This window comes from Tenebrio molitor, chromosome 3 (assembly GCF_963966145.1).
Source record: "Tenebrio molitor chromosome 3, icTenMoli1.1, whole genome shotgun sequence".
Taxonomy (NCBI): domain Eukaryota; kingdom Metazoa; phylum Arthropoda; class Insecta; order Coleoptera; family Tenebrionidae; genus Tenebrio; species Tenebrio molitor.
This window is the reverse complement of record NC_091048.1, coordinates 15,351,926-15,372,663: the sequence shown is the minus strand read 5'-3', so window position 1 is coordinate 15,372,663 and position 20,738 is coordinate 15,351,926. Positions and strand designations below refer to the sequence as shown.

The 20,738-nt window shown below is 36.6% G+C and overlaps 6 protein-coding genes and 1 non-coding gene across 10 annotated transcripts; 4 read left to right on the top strand and 3 right to left on the bottom strand.

The window, feature by feature from the left end:
• The first annotated feature begins 52 nt into the window (after positions 1-52).
• Positions 53-1,214, top strand: LOC138126001 (macro domain-containing protein RSc0334-like). Its single transcript, XM_069041636.1, has 3 exons — positions 53-626; positions 674-842; positions 891-1,214. The coding sequence occupies exons 1-3, from the start codon at positions 303-305 to the stop codon at positions 1,184-1,186; spliced, it is 789 nt and encodes a 262-aa protein (XP_068897737.1). The 5' UTR covers positions 53-302; the 3' UTR covers positions 1,187-1,214.
• Positions 1,215-1,401: 187 nt separating this feature from the next.
• Positions 1,402-11,546, top strand: Mi-2 (chromodomain-helicase-DNA-binding protein Mi-2 homolog). Its single transcript, XM_069041610.1, has 9 exons — positions 1,402-1,590; positions 2,048-2,130; positions 2,183-2,308; positions 2,363-2,653; positions 2,708-3,025; positions 3,327-4,534; positions 4,597-4,937; positions 5,003-8,332; positions 10,984-11,546. Exons 1-9 carry the CDS (start codon positions 1,554-1,556, stop codon positions 11,118-11,120), a joined length of 5,871 nt encoding a protein of 1,956 aa, XP_068897711.1. The 5' UTR covers positions 1,402-1,553; the 3' UTR covers positions 11,121-11,546.
• Positions 11,532-12,869, bottom strand: LOC138126002 (leukocyte surface antigen CD53-like). Its single transcript, XM_069041637.1, has 4 exons — positions 12,728-12,869; positions 12,489-12,677; positions 12,262-12,432; positions 11,532-12,118 (listed from the first exon to the last, which is right to left on the bottom strand). The coding sequence occupies exons 1-4, from the start codon at positions 12,782-12,784 to the stop codon at positions 11,753-11,755; spliced, it is 783 nt and encodes a 260-aa protein (XP_068897738.1). The 5' UTR covers positions 12,785-12,869; the 3' UTR covers positions 11,532-11,752.
• TRNAL-UAG (transfer RNA leucine (anticodon UAG)) lies at positions 12,143-12,222 on the bottom strand. The gene has a single exon. It is a non-coding gene; the product is annotated as a tRNA-Leu (tRNA).
• Positions 12,870-13,130: 261 nt separating the features above from the next.
• Positions 13,131-14,049, top strand: Arfrp1 (ADP-ribosylation factor related protein 1). The gene is made up of 5 exons (XM_069041638.1): positions 13,131-13,272; positions 13,324-13,494; positions 13,545-13,626; positions 13,676-13,847; positions 13,902-14,049. Exons 1-5 carry the CDS (start codon positions 13,180-13,182, stop codon positions 13,990-13,992), a joined length of 609 nt encoding a protein of 202 aa, XP_068897739.1. The 5' UTR covers positions 13,131-13,179; the 3' UTR covers positions 13,993-14,049.
• Positions 14,050-14,071: 22 nt separating this feature from the next.
• AP-1gamma (adaptor protein complex 1, gamma subunit) lies at positions 14,072-19,435 on the top strand. 4 transcript variants are annotated; one of them, XM_069041619.1, is made up of 13 exons: positions 14,214-14,671; positions 14,863-14,924; positions 14,974-15,304; positions 15,354-15,592; positions 15,642-15,718; positions 16,324-16,344; positions 16,488-17,129; positions 17,367-17,713; positions 17,764-17,998; positions 18,077-18,353; positions 18,407-18,570; positions 18,796-18,888; positions 18,945-19,435. In XM_069041619.1, the coding sequence occupies exons 2-13, from the start codon at positions 14,882-14,884 to the stop codon at positions 19,044-19,046; spliced, it is 2,571 nt and encodes an 856-aa protein (XP_068897720.1). In that variant the 5' UTR covers positions 14,214-14,671; positions 14,863-14,881; the 3' UTR covers positions 19,047-19,435. The 4 variants fall into 4 exon arrangements, with proteins under 4 accessions (XP_068897716.1, XP_068897720.1, XP_068897717.1 ...); XM_069041616.1 differs by having other exon boundaries at positions 14,214-14,810; XM_069041615.1 differs by lacking the exons at positions 14,214-14,671; positions 16,324-16,344 and adding an exon at positions 14,072-14,186.
• On the bottom strand, positions 19,308-20,581 carry Theg (Testicular haploid expressed gene). Its single transcript, XM_069041634.1, has 4 exons — positions 20,262-20,581; positions 20,062-20,205; positions 19,649-20,010; positions 19,308-19,599 (listed from the first exon to the last, which is right to left on the bottom strand). The coding sequence occupies exons 1-4, from the start codon at positions 20,498-20,500 to the stop codon at positions 19,436-19,438; spliced, it is 909 nt and encodes a 302-aa protein (XP_068897735.1). The 5' UTR covers positions 20,501-20,581; the 3' UTR covers positions 19,308-19,435.
• Between the last annotated feature and the right edge of the window lie 157 nt (positions 20,582-20,738).

Sequence of the window (20,738 nt, the reverse complement as noted above, 5' to 3'; positions counted from 1 at the left end):
GTAACGATAAGTCGAGCTCCCCTTACCAAATAACAAAAAAATTACTGTTGAATGCAAATAAGGGTGAAGCTGATGAACATGTACATTCCTGGTATTACAATTTACATTATATTTATATTGTAATCATTAGATCACTTTTTAATCTTATCATAGAAACACATTATGTAAGCAAACACACTACTTAACAACTTAATTTAATCAACCCCCGCGAGTACAGAGTGTGGTAGATACGGCCAAATGTTGACAACAATGATTGCCGTAACGTTTAACTGGTTGCCTACATTTAGACACCCTTAACCACAATGTTTTGTACGAAAATTAAATCGGCAGTTGGTGTTGTAGCTAAAGTGTCTGTCGCAACGTACAGCAGTGTTACGAATTTAAAAATGAGTGACTGGCAAACAGAGAAAGAAAAATTCTTGTCCATGTCGTTGGACGAGAAGCGTAAATTGTATCGCTGTACGCAACATACAGAATTGTCAGACATCCCCACTTGGCAAGAATACGCCAAAAAAAAACTGGCCCCAAAGATACCTTGCAAAACCAATTCACCCATTGACAATTCATTAAATTCTAAACTCACTGAGAAAATTTCCATTTTTACAGGTGATATAACGACTCTGGAGGTAATTATGTTCAGAATCCAAAAAAAAAGGACTGTACATTTTTGCAGGTGGACGCCATCGTAAATGCCGCCAATTCCTCTTTGTTAGGAGGCGGTGGAGTTGATGGCGCGATACATCGTGGTGCTGGTCCCGATTTGTTGGAAGAGTGTAGATCACTTCATGGCTGTGAAACAGGACAAGCTAAAATAACTGGAGGTTATAAATTGCCAGCAAAATGTATGTTTGAGCTTGGTAAAATATTTGTTTTAATTAAATATGTTGTAGATGTGATCCATACAGTAGGTCCTCGAGGCGAAAAGCCAGGATTATTGCAACAATGCTACAGAAATAGCTTAAAAATTATGTTAGAGAAAAAATTGCAAACAATCGCTTTTCCATGTATTTCTACAGGAATTTACGGTTACCCTAACGAGCTGGCTTCCCATGTTGCAGCTTACGAAGTACGAAAGCACTTGGAAAGTTACAATGATCAGGTGGATAGAATTATTTTTTGTCTTTTCCTTGCACCAGATCAGACAGTTTATGAAGGAGTTTTGCAGTCGTATTACCCTTTGAATTGATTCAGTTGAAATAAATAAATAGTTCTTGTTAGAATGTTTTATTTCCGTGTTCCTGCTTCGCTTTAGATTCCATTTTAATAATAAATTTTAATATATTAAACTAGTGGAATTCACGACTTTGGAAAGACACACGTTACAATAACAAGCAATAAGAAACAAGAACAGAAGTAGTTTGAGATTTTTTGTTTCGGGAAACTCTTTTGACGCATGCGTGTTTGGCAGGATTTTTAGGAGGGGGGATAAGAGTGAGTGAGGGAAAGAACAATTGTATATACGTAAGGAAAAGCCGTGCAAAGTTTTATTTCTTGTGGTTTTTCTTGAATAAAAAAATTGTATTTATTGTGGTCGTCGACTAGAGTTTTGTGTGATGGCATCCGACGAGGAAGTCGAGGACTCTTACGGCGGTAAGTTTGTTTTGTCGCCCGGTGCATAGGTGTAAATCTAAGCCGACTTCAAATTCATGTGTTTTACTTATAACTGTCCGAAATTAAAAGAAATACCGTTCGATTTCGTGGCTCACGTTTGTTTACAACGAATCAACAATCTAAATAAGGAGAATTCGCCGTTGAAATGCTAGAAAAATGAATAATTATAACCTGGTAATCAGTTATATTAGGCGCGGGGAAAGGGGGAGGTAGGTTTTCATTATTTTTGTGACAGCGCGCGGGCATATCCTGACCCTTAACAAAATGGAGGCCATCAAACAAAGAGATTGGCAGATTGCAAATTAGAGATTTCCGCTGAAAATGAGTTTGGGCGTTTTGGGGTTAGAAATTTCATATTTTCCCTCCAAAATTTTGTTATGATCACGCTGACCACTGTCCACATGGGTCGCACATGATTTTATTTCTTTTAACATAGGCGAAGAAGAAGCCCCGGAAGAAGTCGCCGGCGACCCAATCGACAACGAACCGGAATCCGACGAGGCCCCTATCAAACACGGCGTAAATAAGAAAACCTAACGTAATGATTCCTTTTTTAAACAGATTCTTTCAGGACGAAGACGACGATTATGAACCGGAAGACGGCCGCAAGAAGAAAAAGGGGAAGAAGAGAAAAGCTCGAGGTGAAGAGAAGAAAGGAAAAAAGAAAAAGAAGAAACGAAAAAATGACAGCGGCGATGTAAGCGTCAAATCCACTCTCGCTAATAAATTAATCAATAATATTTTAATTCAGGAGAGTGATTTTCTTGTGGATGACGACAATGGGGCTGGTGATTCCGATTATGCTACAAGTAAAAAAGGACGGAAATCGCGAAGTTCCACCAAACATCCGTCAACACCCTCAACCCCAGCAGAAAGCAGTTCAACAACTGGGGGTGGTATGCCCACCATTGAGGAAGTGTGCTCAACATTTGGACTAACCGATGTTGAATTGGAATACACAGAGTCCGATTTCCAGAATCTCACGACTTACAAATTATTTCAACAGCATGTGCGACCATTGCTTACTAAAGAAAATCCTAAAGTATGTTGTTGGTTCTGTCGTAATTAATTAATTTACTATAATTATTTCAAATAGGTTCCTATGTCAAAATTGATGATGCTGGTTGCGGCAAAATGGCGGGAATTCTCAAACATCAACCCCAATTTACAGTCGGAAAATAATGAAGCAAATGTAGCATCTTCAGCAGATTCTGATTATCCGAAGTCAGGCAGACCTAGAGCAGCTAAAGAAAAACCGGAATCGGAGGCCTTTGACGAGGATGATGACGATGACGAAGATGATGATTCAAAGAATAAGAAGAAACGTAGTTCAAGAGGCAAGAAATCTTCCAAAAAAGCTTCCAAGGTGCCTACGCTTAAAATCAAACTCGGAAAGCGGAAGCGAGGAAGTTCGGTAAGTTTTTACAAAACTATTTGAAATTATTTTAAACGGGTTTAGTTGTTTTTTGTTCTTTGTTGAAGTAATTAATTTAATAGATAAATACTCTCTACCTTTTGAGAGCGGTTTGTTAATTATTTTATTATGCTTTTTAATTCCGATCGCAATAAAACTGTATAAAGCTATATTGCTGTATTCATTTTCAAAAAAAAACGTAGTTGATTTGTTGTCATCGTTTAATTAGTACTTTACTAACGAAATTCTTGAAATTTGATTGTTTCATTAAGGTTAAAATATCTGTTAAAAATTCCATCAGGAAGAAGAAGGTGATGGTAGCGCTGCAGGCTCAGATCGCGATTCTGATGCCGAATTTGAACAAATGCTCCAAGAAGCCGACGAACGTAAAGCCAATGCTGCCGCCGCGCCTCCAGCCAGCGAGGAAGCAGGTCCTTCAGAAGGAGGAGATGACGGTCCACCGCAACCTCGTCGAAAAGCTAAGACGAAGTTTGGCAACAAAGCTAAAAAGAAGAAAAATAAGAAAGCAGGCGGGAAACCCGAAGAAGAACATTACGAACATCAAGATTACTGCGAGGTGTGTCAACAAGGAGGAGAAATTATTCTTTGTGACACTTGTCCGAGAGCATACCACTTAGTTTGTCTCGATCCCGAACTTGAGGACACACCTGAGGGTAAATGGAGTTGTCCGCATTGTGAAAACGAGGGTCCCGCCGAACAAGACGACGACGAACATCAGGAGTTTTGTCGCATTTGTAAAGACGGTGGAGAATTGCTTTGCTGTGATTCGTGCCCATCCGCTTATCACACGCACTGTTTGAATCCACCACTGGTTGAAATACCTGACGGTGATTGGAAATGTCCCAGATGTAGTTGCCCACCCTTGAAAGGTAAAATCTCTAAGTTGTTTACTTGGAGGTGGGTTGAAGATCAACCAGCAAGTACAAACGATTCTGCAACCAACGGAAAGAAAACGAAGCGAAAGCGTCACCGGGAATTTTTCGTCAAGTGGTATGAATATTCCCATTGGCATTGCAGTTGGGTGACTGAGTTACAATTGGAAGTGAACCATCCTCTTTTGTACAGAAATTTTGTTCGAAAATTCGATATGGAAGAACCACCGAAATTTGAGGAGAGTTTGGACGAAATGGATCAACGTTCAAAACGACTTCTTAGTCTAGGAAGTGATTACAAAGATGCAGAGTTGGAAGAAAGATTCTACAAATACGGTATCAAACCAGAATGGTTAGTGGTGCATCGTATCATCAACCATCGCAATATGAAAGATGGTCGTACTTTGTATTTGGTCAAATGGAGAGAATTGTCGTACGATCAGGCGACATGGGAAGAAGAAAATGATGAGATCGTCGGTCTCAAAACATCCATAGAGTATTACATGGATTTGAGAGCTGCTTGCACCAGTAATGTCACAGGCAGCAAAGGCAAGAAGGGTAAAGGAAAGAAGTCAAAAACGCGCGAGTTAATGGACGACGAAGATAGAACAACAGCGTATGTTTTTCTTTTTTTGTTTTGTATTAGTAGTGTTTTTTTTTTTTTTTTTTTGTTTGTAGGCGACGTTATACTCCACCACCAGAAAAACCAACCACTGATCTGAAGAAAAAATTAGACAAGCAACCGAATTATCTTGACGAGTGCGGTATGCAACTGCACAACTACCAGCTTGAAGGTCTTAATTGGTTGCGATATTCTTGGGGTCAAGGAATTGATACGATTCTGGCAGATGAGATGGGTCTGGGAAAAACTATTCAGACCATTACTTTCCTTTATTCTTTATATAAAGAAGGACATTGTAAAGGCCCTTTCTTGGTGAGCGTTCCTTTATCTACCATCATAAATTGGGAACGAGAATTTGAAACATGGGCCCCAGACTTTTATGTCATTACATATGTTGGTAAGTAAAGAATAAGAAAATATCTTTTAGTAATTTTATTGATGATTTTTCTTTTTTTTTAACAGGTGATAAAGATTCGAGAGCGGTAATTCGAGAAAATGAATTTAGTTTTGAAGAGAATGTCAACAAATCAGGTCGTGTTTGTCGAGTGAAGGCAAATTCAATCAAATTCAACGTACTTTTGACAAGCTACGAGTTGATTTCAATTGATGCTGCTTGTTTGGGTTCCATAGAATGGGCTGTTTTGGTCGTGGACGAGGCCCACAGATTAAAATGCAACCAGTCAAAGTTTTTCCGTCTCTTAACAAGTTATAACATTCAATACAAATTGTTATTGACCGGAACTCCATTACAAAATAACCTTGAAGAATTGTTCCATCTCTTAAATTTCTTGAACAGTCAGAAATTCAACGATCTTGCCACGTTCCAGAACGAATTCGCCGACATTTCAAAAGAAGAGCAAGTGAAAAAGTTACACGAGTTATTGGGTCCGCACATGTTGCGACGATTGAAAGCTGACGTTCTGAAAAACATGCCTTCGAAATCTGAATTTATCGTCCGAGTAGAGCTGTCCCCCATGCAGAAGAAATATTACAAATATATTTTGACACGTAATTATGAAGCGTTGAATCCTAAAGGAGGTGGTCAGTCCGTTTCCTTGTTGAATATCATGATGGACTTGAAAAAATGTTGTAATCACCCGTACTTGTTCCCGGTAGCCGCAGAAGAAGCACCGATTGCACCAAATGGAGGCTACGACATGCAAAGTTTGATCAAATCATCGGGAAAACTCGTATTGTTAGCAAAAATGTTGAGAATTTTGCGCGAGCAAGGTCACCGTGTCTTGATCTTTTCTCAGATGACAAAAATGTTGGATATTCTGGAAGATTTTCTGGAAGGAGAAGGTTATAAGTACGAACGAATTGATGGTGCGATCACGGGAACCTTGCGTCAAGAGGCCATCGATCGTTTTAATGCACCAGGAGCTCAACAATTTGTTTTCTTATTGTCGACCAGAGCTGGTGGTTTAGGTATTAATTTAGCCACTGCTGATACAGTTATCATCTACGATTCCGATTGGAATCCTCATAATGACATTCAGGCGTTTTCAAGAGCTCACCGGATAGGTCAAGCCAACAAGGTCATGATCTACCGCTTTGTGACCAGAAACAGTGTTGAAGAGAGAGTCACACAAGTTGCGAAGAGAAAAATGATGTTGACTCATTTAGTTGTGAGACCCGGAATGGGTGGCAAAGGAGCAAATTTCACAAAACAAGAATTGGATGATATTCTTCGATTTGGAACTGAAGAATTATTCAAGGAGGATGAAGGCAAAGAAGACGAAGCTATTCACTACGATGACAAAGCAGTAAGTGAACTACTAGATCGTACAAAAGAGGGTATTGAGCAGAAAGAGAACTGGGCTAATGAATATTTGAGTTCATTTAAAGTCGCTAGCTACGTTACTAAAGAAGGGGACAATGAAGAAGAGGTCGATACTGAAATCATCAAACAAGAGGCGGAAAATACGGATCCAGCTTACTGGATTAAGCTATTGCGTCATCATTATGAACAACAGCAAGAAGACATTGCACGCACTCTAGGCAAAGGAAAGCGTGTCCGAAAACAAGTTAACTACAACGATGGTGGTATGACCACTGATACTCGAGAAGATAGTACCTGGCAAGAAAATCTATCAGATTACAATTCAGACTTTTCTGCTGGCTCAGACGAAGACAAAGAAGACGATGACTTCGATGAAAAGAACGAAGGTGATCTCAATCGTCGAAGCCGAAGGAGGATGGAGAGGAAAGATGAACGTGACAGGCCCCTGCCCCCTCTATTGGCTCGAGTGGGTGGTAATATTGAGGTTTTGGGCTTTAACGCTAGACAAAGAAAGGCCTTCCTTAATGCTATTATGAGATACGGGATGCCTCCGCAAGATGCGTTCAATTCTCAATGGTTAGTGAGGGATTTGAGAGGCAAATCTGAAAAAAACTTCAAAGCTTACGTTTCCTTGTTCATGAGACATTTATGCGAACCTGGGGCGGATAATGCCGAGAATTTTGCCGATGGAGTTCCACGAGAGGGTTTGAGTAGACAGCATGTATTAACAAGAATTGGTGTCATGTCATTGATTAGGAAAAAAGTGCAAGAATTTGAACACATAAATGGCGAATACAGCATGCCAGAAGTAATTAAAAAGACGATAATGGATCAAAACAAATCCCAAAACGAAGCGGAAACGCCGAAAAGCGCGACAACTAGCACTAGTGCTACTCCGGCTACAAGTGCGGCGGCTAGTCCGGCACCACTGAAGGAAGAGTCGGACAAAGGTAAAGACGAAAATGAAGATAAAGAAAAAGAGTCTTTAAAATCTGAAGGTGAAGAGAAGGAAAAAGAAAAGACACCAGAAGAATCGACTAAAGAGAAAGAAGTTGATTCAACCAAGTCCACGACTGAAACGAGCGAAATTGATCAGACTTCGGAAACAAAAAGTGATGAAGTAAAGTCTGAAACTTCAGATAAAAAGAGTGAAGAAATAGGTGACAAAGAAGAGGTTGACGTTAATAATAAGGAAGCCACTCAGAAAGACGACGAAGAAGTAAAAGAGGTCACAACAGAAGACGGTGAAAAGAAAGATGATAAACAAAAGTCGTCTGAGAAAAAAGACGATGAAGTTGAATCGGAGGATAAAGATAAGATAGAAAAGGTTAAAGAAAAGAAGGAAGTCATCGATCTAGAGGAAGTGAAGAAACGTTTCATGTTCAATATTGCAGACGGGGGTTTCACAGAACTGCACACTCTGTGGTTGAATGAAGAAAAAGCGGCAACCCCAGGTCGTGAATATGAAATTTGGCATCGTCGGCACGATTATTGGTTATTGTCAGGCATCGTAACTCACGGTTACGGTCGATGGCAAGACATTCAAGCGGACGCACGTTTTGCCATCATCAATGAACCATTCAAGATGGATGTTGGAAAGGGAAATTTTTTGGAAATCAAAAATAAATTTTTGGCCCGCCGTTTCAAATTGCTGGAACAAGCTTTGGTTATAGAAGAACAGTTAAGGAGAGCCGCGTATTTGAATCTAACACAAGATCCCAATCATCCGGCCATGTCCTTGAATGCAAGATTCGCCGAAGTAGAATGTCTGGCAGAGTCGCATCAGCATCTCAGTAAAGAATCTTTGGCGGGTAATAAACCCGCCAATGCGGTGTTGCACAAAGTTCTCAACCAATTGGAGGAGTTGTTGAGTGACATGAAGTCAGACGTATCAAGACTTCCCGCAACTTTAGCGAGAATCCCTCCTGTCGCACAGAGGTTGCAAATGTCAGAAAGAAGCATCCTTTCAAGACTGGCTGCTACTTCATCAACCAATAGCCAAACAACAGGTTAGTATTTAATTCAGTTTGTGAAGGTTTTCGCGGCCTTGTCTATTGCTATGTTGGTTTTCGAGTTTAACCTTTGGTCGCCATGGTCACAGTATTTCATTCGTGGCATCTAGTACTTCAACACGCCTGGGGCCAGTTGTTGGAAAGAGATTGAAATATTTAATTCGAATTAAATTTTAATGCCCGATTAACCCATAAATGCGAAACTTTGATTGGTTCAATCTGATTACGTGTTCAGTTAATCTCGGATTTGATTACAATTAATTTCGCTTGTGTGAACTTAATGTATGAAGTATTCATTGATTTATGTATTTAAAAAAAAGACATTTTTTTCGCAGTATAATTATACAGGGTGTCTCAGTCAAGACTTTCGAGGCTAATATCTCGGTTTTTGCCAACCGATTTTCGTGAAATTTAAAATAGAGATACTTTAAAGGGTGAAGGTTCAATTAGTAATAATAAAATTACTTCAAGTCCAAAAATGTAATTGTTTCCTTTATCGAAAATTAAGCGCAATTATTATTAGATTGTTAAACAGTAAAAAATAGGTGTCTACTCAAACAATTAACTAAATCACTCGTCTGATTCAACGAAAAGATTAGATTTTGTTGTTAAAAATTTAATCTAAATTTTGAAGGTATTTGAGCAGTTACCTTTTGAAACAATTGATGAAAGCTACCAAGCAATATTTTGTGCACCCCTTAAAATCTGTCAAAATTTATTGAAAATACTCTAAAAATAGACTACAATGGCAGAAATTTCAATATTATACAAAAAGGAAACTATTTTTGCCTTTGGAGAGTGTCGTAAGAACTTCGATGACACAGATCGTTTTCTCGTGGAACACTGCAAATGTAGAGACTCGTCAATTTATTTGAAGACACAGGAAGCGTACGTGAACTAAATTACCTTGCTAAAATATTCCGATCGTGTTTAATCCTTTATGGAAGAATTAAAGCGTTCAGTACAATAAATTACGTCCAAATGTCTTTAACTTTGTAAGAGTTCGTAAGGTTAGAAAGATAAACGTCAAATATGTCACCTGCGTATGTGCGAAGAGGGATGACCAAAATTCGGCGATAGTGCGTGCGCGTTTGTTTCATACGCGTCTACGTTTTTGCATCTGCAACCACGTTTAACACAGTTTTTTCTTTTTTCTTACAAACCAGACGTCTTTCAAGGACGAGTTTCTCCTTACAGCATTTTTTATTGACGATCAATTTTTTAATATAAATCTTAAGTGATTCAACATTTTAAAAAGGCATGTAAAAATTACGTTTTTAAGGTTTCGGTTATTGAATTAATGGGATTTTACTCTTAACCGTCTAAAATATCTGCATTTTAAATTTCAGAAAAATCCGTTGCAAAATAACCGAGATATTAGGCTCGAAAGTCTTAGCTGAGACACCGTACATATAAATTAAAATTTAAATTTAGGATTTTCTGCAACACATGCCACTACAAATAATGTAAAGAAATTCCGAGCAGAGCAGCACAACTAAAAAACATAAAAGCTATCCACAATTTAAAATCACGTTGTTTTGTTAATCAGTTTAAAACTAAGCAATTCTTCTAAGAAAGCTCTGGAACGATTTAAATGATTTCATTCATAACTGCCGGGAATTGCAACCCAACGAATTAAGCCTTATACACACGCTCCTCAAACATTCTCTGACGGACTAACATCTAGAGAATAGAGATTTCTACTTGGAACGACTTCTGTGTTTTGGATCATCGTTCGTGGAGTATCTGTTCTGGATTTTTCCATTTAATTTTTATAAAGGCTAACTATTTTCTGCCATCCATATTAGCGGATCTTTAGTGAGCGTTAAACGGTCTTCTGGACGACTCTGTTGGTAGGAGTGGACCAGCCACACGTTGTAGTCGTTTGTATCCAAAAAACACTATCGGAAAATATAAGTATAACATCCCAAATCCTCACGCCAAGCATTTCACTTCCAACGTGTTTTTCAATAGAGAAGTTTCCAAAGTGTATGCCGTCTTGTCACGTAAATGGCTCCGAATACTTTCACATGATAAAATATACCTTTTTTTTTGTAATTTGTTCAGTGTCAAACTGGATTTTTTGAGAAAATCGTGACGGTTTGTTTATTTTCTTTTTCGGTAGATTCGCGCTTGAGACCATGATCTGTTATGACTTATCTTATCAGTGTAATCAACGGTTTTCGAATTTTCAAGTTGCGTCACATATTCCTTCACCAATGTCTTCGACTTTTTAAATATTTTACGGCTGCCTCATGAGACATTAGGGCCTTCCGGTTGTGCGTCAGGAATACCACTGGGAATCTCCTAAGGTTACTAGTTTTTCGGGATACACTTTTTCTTTGACTGGCTGTGTAACAGTTACGACAAAACATTTGGGATATTTTAAACTTCGTCCAGCGAAATTGGGAGATTTTAAATTTTATTAAATTAACCTAACACTACAAAATGCACTAGAATACATTAATTACAGCATAATTTCAGGGCAAAAATGTTACTGCTTGAAGGATATATTTCAAATTTTACGTGCGCTAGGTACTACTTTCTCTATTATACTATGTATAATTTAGTGATTTTTATATCAACCAATCTCGCTGGCTAAACTATACCAGTAAAAATGTATTAATTGACGTTTAATTTTGTTACAGCGCAAGTGATGAGCCAATTCCCGCCAGGTTTCAATGCTGGTAGTTTACCAGGATTTGCAGCTGCAGCGGCGAATTTTGCCAATTTCAGACCCCAGTATTCAGTGCCCGGACAACCACCAACGGGCTTCCCATCGTAAGCCGTTGTGAAACTGTTTTAAGTCGATTATTTTGCTCAGAAGAAGCTCCAAAATGTCTGGCTGTTGGTGTTTATTAATTAGTGAATTACTAGCCTCAAAATTGCATTTAATTTATTTTTCTTATAACATTCTGTGTCCCCATTGTGTATTTTTTTTTTTTTGTCTTCAGCATATGGAGTAAACGATTCGAAGAAAAAGTATTTTGCATCCTTAAAATATTTATTTTATTGTTGATGAATTGTTTAGGTTATGTGCTTTTTGCCGCGAAGTGAGGACGCAGAGTGAAACCGTTTTGTGTATCTTTAGTAGTTTATAGCAATAGCATAATATAATGTCCACTTTCTGTGAAGTGGGGTAGGATTTTTTAACTGGTATGTTTATTCTCCAGCATTCCTTAAGTAAGCAAAATAGTAAACACAAAAAGAACGATGGTTTTATTTATCCAAAAACTCATCAACCAAAACAAAATCGTCTAAAAAATATATGTAAAATGAAATAAAAACATTGTCATAATGGTGCAGCTTAAGTACATACGTTAGATATATGTATATAAATATACTAGGTTTAAAATAAGGCACTTCTGTGCTCAAAATAGTCATATAAAATTTGTAAAAAAATATAAAAAATGCGGTTTAAGCTGAAGTGGGTGGCGTTACTGGTGGTGGAGATGACGGTGTCGGATTAGCACTTCCATTCTCCTGTGAGATTCTTCTTTGCATCGCTAATCTTCTTTGCACTCTTGCCGCACGTTCAACTTTCAAAGCTCTTAAAAACACATAAAAAGCAAAAATACCTAGAGCTTGGAAAACGCAACATGAAAAACCCATGATGGTGGCGTCGATCAATAAAACCTTCGCGTAGCTAGCAAGAGGTTTTTGGCATCCATTTGTGTACGTTTTGCAAGTCGCATTATTTTCAAGATCAGTATCACAACAAGAAAAAGGCACTGAACCTTTCTTTCGATATCCTTCTGGTCCATTGAAACCACAACATTTTAACTAAAAAATAAAAAAAAATAAATGTGACAGCGGTGGGATTCGAACCCACGCCCTTTCGGACTGGTGCCTAAAACCAGCGCCTTAGACCGCTCGGCCACGCTGCCGATGTTGTCTAACGCGTCCCGGTCTCTTTGTAAAATTACCTCAGACTCCAAAGTGAACCAATGCTTTTTATTGAAATCATTATTTAATAATTCATTAAAAGAATCCGTCATTAAATGCAGCGATTCGACATCAACTTCATCCCATAATATGATTGACCAAACTCCCACAGCACATTCCGCGATTAATAAAGCCAAAGTAATGACCATAAACTATAAATTAATGAATCAATGTATGTTCAATATAAAGATTTTGAACTATTTATTACCAGAATTATGTGAATGTCATGTTCTCTAGTTGGACCTTTAACTCCCAACCAGGTGAGAAAAAGGTGAATAAACCCAAGTAAAAAATACACTATAAAAGGCCCAATGGAACTTGTAGGAATGAATTTAAAATGGTAAAATACTTTATAGGAAAGAACAACAGAAAAGCCTATTAATAATACACCTGAAATCTAATTTCGCTTGGTTAAAATTAAACCAAAATGCAAAACGGCCTACTTACAAATAACAATCCTGAATACAACAAACACAACAATTCTTTAACTTTGAGTGAAGCCATCACTATCAACAATAATAAAATGTAAAACAATCACGGTTTTAAGCTACCACAAGCCATTGCAATTTCATGAATCGACAACGAAGAATGCAACCAAAGTAGCGAAAGTAAAGATATGAAGAACTAAACAAAATACAGTCAACAAATGTCTTTTGGTAAGTTACGATTTAATTTGGTATAAAGGTGATAAAATCAATTATTAACAATCAGAAACATTATTGAATAATTTATTTTTGTAATTTCTAAAAATAGAAGTTCGCTCATCTAACCCTCACATGTAGATGACCCAACATTCAAAACTGCAATTGGCATGCCTGTACACAACAAAGACGAGGTGTCAAAATGGCGAAGGTTTATTATAGTACTTTAAATTGATCGGCAATTTTTAGTCAACAATAATGTACACCCTTCTACACGGTTTTTACAAATATATGGTGCAAAAAGACGAGTTTTGTGTTTTAATTTTGGGTCTCGACAATGCAGGAAAAACGGTAAATACGTTGAGAAGTGTTACCAACATCAATTGCACTGAATTATTTCAGACTTATTTGGAGGCGGCAAAAACGAAACTTACAAAAAATTACACGGGGATGCACCCTAGTAAAATAACGACGACGGTAGGTTTAAATATTGGTAAAATAGACATTGCTGGTATAAGACTGAATTTCTGGGATTTAGGAGGTCAAAGTGAATTGCAATCTTTGTGGGATAAGGTAGGAATATTATGTGCAGTGGAAATGAGAAAAATGTAACTTTATTTCAGTATTACGCAGAGTCGCACGCCATAATTTATATCGTAGATTCTTCAGATAGAGATAGGATTGATGAGTCAAAAGAAACATTTGGTTTGTGGCCGCTTTATAAACATTTCACATGTTATTTATTACTTTTTAGATAAGATGATAGCCAATGAGAACTTGCGAGGCATCCCTTTACTTGTGCTAGCAAACAAACAGGACATTCCAGAATGTATGGGAGTACGGGAAGTTAAACCAATTTTCAATAAGAATGCTCATTTAATAGGAAAAAGGGATTGTATGGTGATGCCCATTTCTGCACTAACTGGGTAAAAAATTGAATAGTGATAGTTTTATCAAATGAAAACTAATTGTATTTTAAGTGATGGAGTTGATGAAGGTATTAAATGGTTAGTTGATTGCATCAAGCGCAACAGTTTTATAAGACCATCTCGGAATTATGAAGAAAATTGATTTTGTTATCCAATACATAATCTGTAAGCTAACAAAGTAAATAAAAGATAAAATAACTGTGTGAGCTCTTATCTTTTAGTTATCACATTCTGAGCAGGTGTTTATATATACGTTCACAAGAATATTTCATATACCAAAATGTATCCATATTATGAAAGCGAATGGAGCGTTTTACCCCCAGAATTAAATCGAAGGTAAAAGCTTCTGTTTTGTACACAAATCAGCGGCTTTTGTTAAAAATGTGTGCGTCATATTTGCAACAATTGTGGTACTGTGGCACTCCATTTGTAGCTTTTGTTTTACCAATTGTTTCTTTTCACACCGATAACATCATCGACTACAATTGTTTGAAATTTGAAGAAAACCATTAAAAAAGATCTTAGCAATAGATTTTTTATGTTTCAATCGACTTCAATTTTAAATGCGGTGTTTTACGTTCTTGAGACGTCGACAGGTGTGACGTCAGAAGCCGGCCATATTGCATATATGTCTGTCTTGTCAAAGTTAAACCTATGGGATGGTCTAATATTTACAATAAAGTAGTTCGTATAATAATTTTTTAATTTGAAAGGAATTTGTGTTGGGTGGTAAGTGGTAAATATCATTTACTTTCGAAAATCCAGTGAATTATCGTACATTTGGTGACACCTGTCAAATGAGTGAGGTGTAAAAATTACAGGTGAATAGTTGTAAATAATACGCGTTCAAAATAACTAATAATCGAAAACGACCGATGTTTATGTGTTGTTTGCTCTTTAATTAACCTTTGTGTATCGCTCTGCTAAAAAAAACCGCAACATGAACGCTTCAGAACACGGGTAAATAACCCCCTACATTGAAGGAAAAGTGTCTTAATTGCCGTCGTTTCAGGTTCAATCCGGCCTTTAATATGGCCACGATTAAACAAGCGGTGAACGAAGCCATTGAACGAGGTAATTTATCATAAATTAGTAATTTCTAGCAAACTTTTTATATTTTCAGTTCGCATGCCCACCCCCATGCGTTTAAGAGATTTAATTCGACAAATTCGGGCCGCCCGGACTGCGGCCGAAGAACGTAGCGTTGTTAACAAAGAGTGCGCTTATATCAGATCAACTTTTCGTGAAGAAGATTCAGTCTGGAGGTGTCGTAACATTGCCAAGCTCCTTTATATACACATGTTAGGTTATCCCGCACATTTTGGCCAATTAGAATGTCTCAAATTAATCGCGAGTTCAAGATTCACAGATAAACGAATTGGATATTTAGGAGCTATGTTGTTATTAGATGAAAGACAAGATGTTCATTTGCTGATAACAAACTGTTTAAAAAAGTATGCTCTTTAATTGACATTTCATTTTTGCTTATGTTGAACTTTTTAGTGATCTAAACTCGACAACACAATTTGTTGTTGGATTGGCTTTGTGTACTTTAGGGGCGATTGCCTCACCAGAAATGGCGAGAGATTTAGCTGGAGAAGTTGAGAGATTAATGAAGTCTCCTAATGCCTATATTAGGAAAAAAGCTGCTTTGTGTGCTTTCCGAATTATTAAAAGAGTGCCTGAACTCATGGAAATATTTCTACCAGCAACACGAAGCTTGTTGTCTGAAAAAAACCATGGTCTACTTACTGTAGCTTAACCAAATTTTTATTTACCATGATTTTGTAGGTGTGCTGATAACGGGAGTTACTTTGATCACGGAGATGTGTGAAAACAGTCCGGATACTTTAAATCACTTTAAGAAAGTAAGTCGAATATGCTGTCCAGCTTAAGAGGGTTTTCTTTTAAAATTTAAGTGCATTTACATTATTGACAGAAAATCTTAGAAATTGGTGTTGGCATTTGAATGAAAGTGAAGTGTTTAAGAAATCTAGCTGATGTTTGTTAATGTTGAGCTAATTGTATTATTTTATCTAGGACTGTGCTAAGTGTGAGGTATGCGGATGTTTCCCCGCTTATAAGTGCACAATTTCGCGTATTGCAACAGTCATTGCTTGTTTTGCTGTAACAGAATGGATCAATATCATTTTTTATGAAATCGATCATCACTGAGAGAAACAAAACAGTTTCATTTATTCTAACCCAGACAAATTGACCATTATGGCAAAAGTTGAAAATTCTGTTACAAAGAACTTTATTTCATATAGTTCTGATTTTTATTCTAATTATCATTAATACTCTCTTTTGTTTTTATTTTTTATACATACACTTTGGTCCATTCTGTGTAAAAGTGTTGAAAAAGATTTACGACATCTTATGATAGAAGCTGACTTGTGATATTTTTTTTTTATAAAAGTTGTAAATCGTACCAAGTTATTTTATTATAATTATATTTTTCTTTTTTTTTCAGTTTGAAATAAAACACAGAACTGTAAGAAAATATTTGTTTGTCATCCTAATGAGTTTGAGTATTAGAACTAACATTTCCCACTTTTTTGGCAGACTTTCATACATTCTTTTTTAACAAATTCGGTTTTTCACTTCTTCTGAAGAAATCGTGTTTTTTTTTTTCAGATTGTACCTAATCTTGTTCGGATCCTGAAAAACTTGATTTTGGCCGGATATTCACCGGATCATGATGTTTCCGGTGTTAGCGACCCATTTTTGCAAGTGAAAATCTTGAAACTTTTGAGAGTCTTGGGTAGAAATGATGCTGATGCCTCTGAAGCTATGAACGATATTTTAGCTCAAGTCGCTACAAATACAGAAACAAGTAAAAACGTGGGCAACACTATTTTATATGAGACTGTGTTATCAATAATGGACATCAAATCTGAAGGCGGTTTGCGGGTACTTGCGGTTAATATTTTAGGGAGGTTTCTCTTGAATAACGACAAAAATATTCGCTACGTGGCGTTGAATACGTTACTGAGAACGGTACACGTTGATACTTCAGCGGTGCAAAGACACAGATCAACAATTCTGGAATGTTTGAAAGATCCAGATATTTCAATCAGGAAAAGGGCCATGGAATTGTCTTTTGCTCTAGTTAATTCGCAGAATATTAGAACGATGATGAAAGAATTGATAACGTTCCTGGAGAAGGCGGATCCTGAATTTAAAGCGCATTGCTCGTCGAATATAGTCATGTCGGCAGAAAGGTTTTCACCAAATAAAAGATGGCATTTGGATACCTTACTTAAAGTTTTAGTTGGGGTAAGTAAATGAAATGTTCAAATGAATTTTTTTTGCATAATTTATTTTGTATTTTGACGAATTTCAAAGTTGCATATTTGTATTTTTCCATATTATTTTCGTTAAACGATTCTCATGTATAATGATAATTCTTGTATTTCACGCATGTACATAATTGTAATCCTACTGTGTGGGAAGATCATTTCATTTATTACAAAATCATTTGAAATTAGGTGTTTGATAATGTTTTAATTGTAGGCGGGCAACTACGTTCGAGACGACGTCATTTCTTCAACAATTCAGCTAATTTCAGAAAGCACTAATCAGCAACCTTATATGACTTTGCAATTGTATAAAGCCCTCTCAGAGGATTTAATGGACAAGCAGCCCTTAACTCAGGTGGCTGTATGGGCTATAGGTGAATATGGAGATCAGCTTCTGCAAGTTTCCATTGACGATGACAGTGGTGTTGTTCCACCTACTGAGGAACAAGTAATCGATTTATATCAAAAACTCTTATGGTCTCCCCAAAACACCACTACTACCAAACAGTATGCTTTGATGTCCCTCACCAAGCTAAGCACTAGATTTACAAGTACCAATAAGTATGACTTGATTGTAAAGTATGAGTCGGTAGTATAATTTTTTTTTCTAGCAAAATTCAACAAATTATAAGTTCGTTCTGTTCAAGTTTGCATATAGAGTTGCAACAAAGAGGGGTCGAATTTTCACAGTTTTTCGGCAAGTATTCTCATTTAAGACCATCTCTTTTGGAGAGAATGCCACCAATGGAAATAGTGCGACAAAGCGGAGAACCGCAAACAAATGGGGATATTGAAAGTGAAGTTAAATCACCAGAGGAGAGTCCTCAACATGTTAACAGTGATTCGGTGAGTATACTGGACATTTCTTCTGTCCAGTTGCCACTTTAGTATTAATTAACTAAGAATTGTGATATTTATGGTCAGAACGCTTTGTTGGATCTGTTGGTTGATTTCGGAGGCACGACAACAACGCCACAACCGGTTTCTACTACAACTACGACTAGCAACAAAGTAGATTTATTGGATTTATTTAATGAAATGGATAACATAGACACACCAGCCTTACAATCTCTCCCCGTAACTGATTCCACAAACCTAGGTTTGATTGTGGAGAATAATAACGGCAGCTTACCGTTAGTAATTAATCAAAATTCGAATTTCATAGGAGGAGATTTGTTGAGCAACACAAAGGCAGTAAATGGTAAAAGGCAATCACACGAGTCGGTGTTCTATGTAATTGTTTTTTCTTTTAAGAAAAAGATGTGCCTATAATCACGGCTTATGATAAGGATGGATTAAACATGTGTTTCTCATTGGATAAAGTGCCAGATAGTAACACTTTAACAATAAATGCGGTAGCAACTAATCAGACGTTATCTACTATGACCGATTTTCTATTTCAAGCGGCAGTTCCTAAGGTAGGCTGTTATTTTTAAATATATTCTCGTTGGCATTTTGTACAAACACTTTGTGGTAATTTTTGTGAATATATTGACATTTTATTTATTAAATCCCACAATTATTTATGGATGTAGACAGTTGTTAAAAACGATTAAAACAGAATTATTGATTCATTTGTACAGTACTGTACTGTATAGTGGGTAACATCTGTAGTGTGATTGTTAAATACCCGATATTTTTAGACATTCCAGTTGCAAATGATGTCTCCTTCGGGCACTATTATGGGTCCGAACGGACAAATCACGCAGGTGTTGAGGGTAACTAATCCGAATAAGGTAAAAAAGGATAATTTGGAAGTTTCTGTTTTAACTACAAAGATATGTTTCAACAGAGCACGTTAAAAATGAGGATAAGGTTATCATACACAATCGACGGCAATCCAGTACAAGTCCAGACTGAGGTGAATAATTTCCCAACGGAGATTTGGGATTGACGGAAAACTGGCTAATAATCTGTGAATTTTCTCATGTTACATATTTATAAATATACATACAAGTCTATTTTTTATTGTAGACTGTATAACTGAAATGTAATATTTTCTATAATTAGATTTAGTTATTTTTTAGTGAGACATTGTAAATAATTGTTTTTAATATTGAGTACTTAATTAATTTTTAGGCACTTTTCGATTAGATTTTTTTTCCATAATTGAACCCCGATGCAATTTTATTGTTACTTTTATCATTAATATCTATTAGCTATAATAATTTTTATTTATACCCTTTTTCAATGCGAGAAACATTAATTTCAGTGCTTATTTTGTTATACAATGTTATTTGCGTCCATAACTTTAGATCAATAAACTGTAAATACCTAAAGCAACTAATCCCTTTCAAGTGGTTTAGCGAGTTCAAGAATCCTAGCTGATGGTTTGTATTTCAAAGCAGTTGGAGAAATAATCCATGGATCGTATTTGTCTTCGTCATGTTTCTTTGCTTCTCTTGCACTGAAAGAGGGTTGTGCTAGTTTTTCAATTCTCGGCGTGCCTAAAGTAATGTCATGAAAAAGAGAATAAACAAAAAACATAGCACGTACATTTAGCTGTTAGTGCCCCTTTCTTGACGTATCCTTGCAAAAGAGGCTCTGAATGGCGTTGTTTCATTCTTTCAGGTATTTGAGCTAATTTCAGTATTGGCTCTGTTATGTCATACACTAAAGCTTTAGAGTTTACTTTCCCAATTTCACGCGGTGGTACTATATGATACATTTTTGGCTGAGCAAGAGTATCAATAGTAGGCGCGAGGTCTTCAAGGGCCTTCCATTTTCGAGGTATTTTTTCCGGTAGGCAAAGTTTTTTAGGGTTTGCTAATTTTTTTAAATGCTCCTTTTTCATGTTTTCTATTTTTTCTAACTCTTTACCTTTTGGTTTTTTAGCTTTCTTTTTCTCTAATTTGCGTCTAATAAATAGTGTCATAAGATATTTTACTCGTACAGTGATGTTGTGTTACCTTAACCGCTTAAGTTTCCTCTCCCTTAATTTCTTACGGTAATAGTTGTAAATGGAATCCCAAGATTTCTCTAATGTTTTGTTTACCCTCTTGATATATTTGGGTCCCCGCTCGTGATACAATCTTCTATTTTCGTATAGTTTCCTGTAGTTAAAATTAATAATAACTATGAAGTTGCAATTGCATATCGTAAAAGAAACCTGAGGAATGGTCTTGCTAACTGATCGCTACGAAATTCTACACCGGCTTCTACCGGTCCAAATGTCTTGAAAACTTCAGGTGGTGGAGGCGTATATTTTAGTGCTGGATGCTTTGGCAGAGATAACATGTTAATTCTCCAAGGAAATCTCCATTTTTTTAGAGTTTTACGTTTCGGTTCAGCAGCAACTACTTTTGGTTCGGAAAATGTAGGATGAACTAAAATATCTAATTTCAACATGATGAATTAGTTTTTTTGAATGAACTTATGATGTGAATGAAATGATACTTGAAAATTCATTAGTGCTTCCGTCATTACCAAGGTAATAATAAGTTTTTTTGTCTGATAGTAAAAATTCAAGTAGGCCGCCAAAGCAATGCTACCAATATTGGCTGATTTCCAAGTGTAGATTATCAAAAGTAAGTACATTATTAAATTAAGACACTATATAATTAGAGTTATATAAAGTCAGATTTAA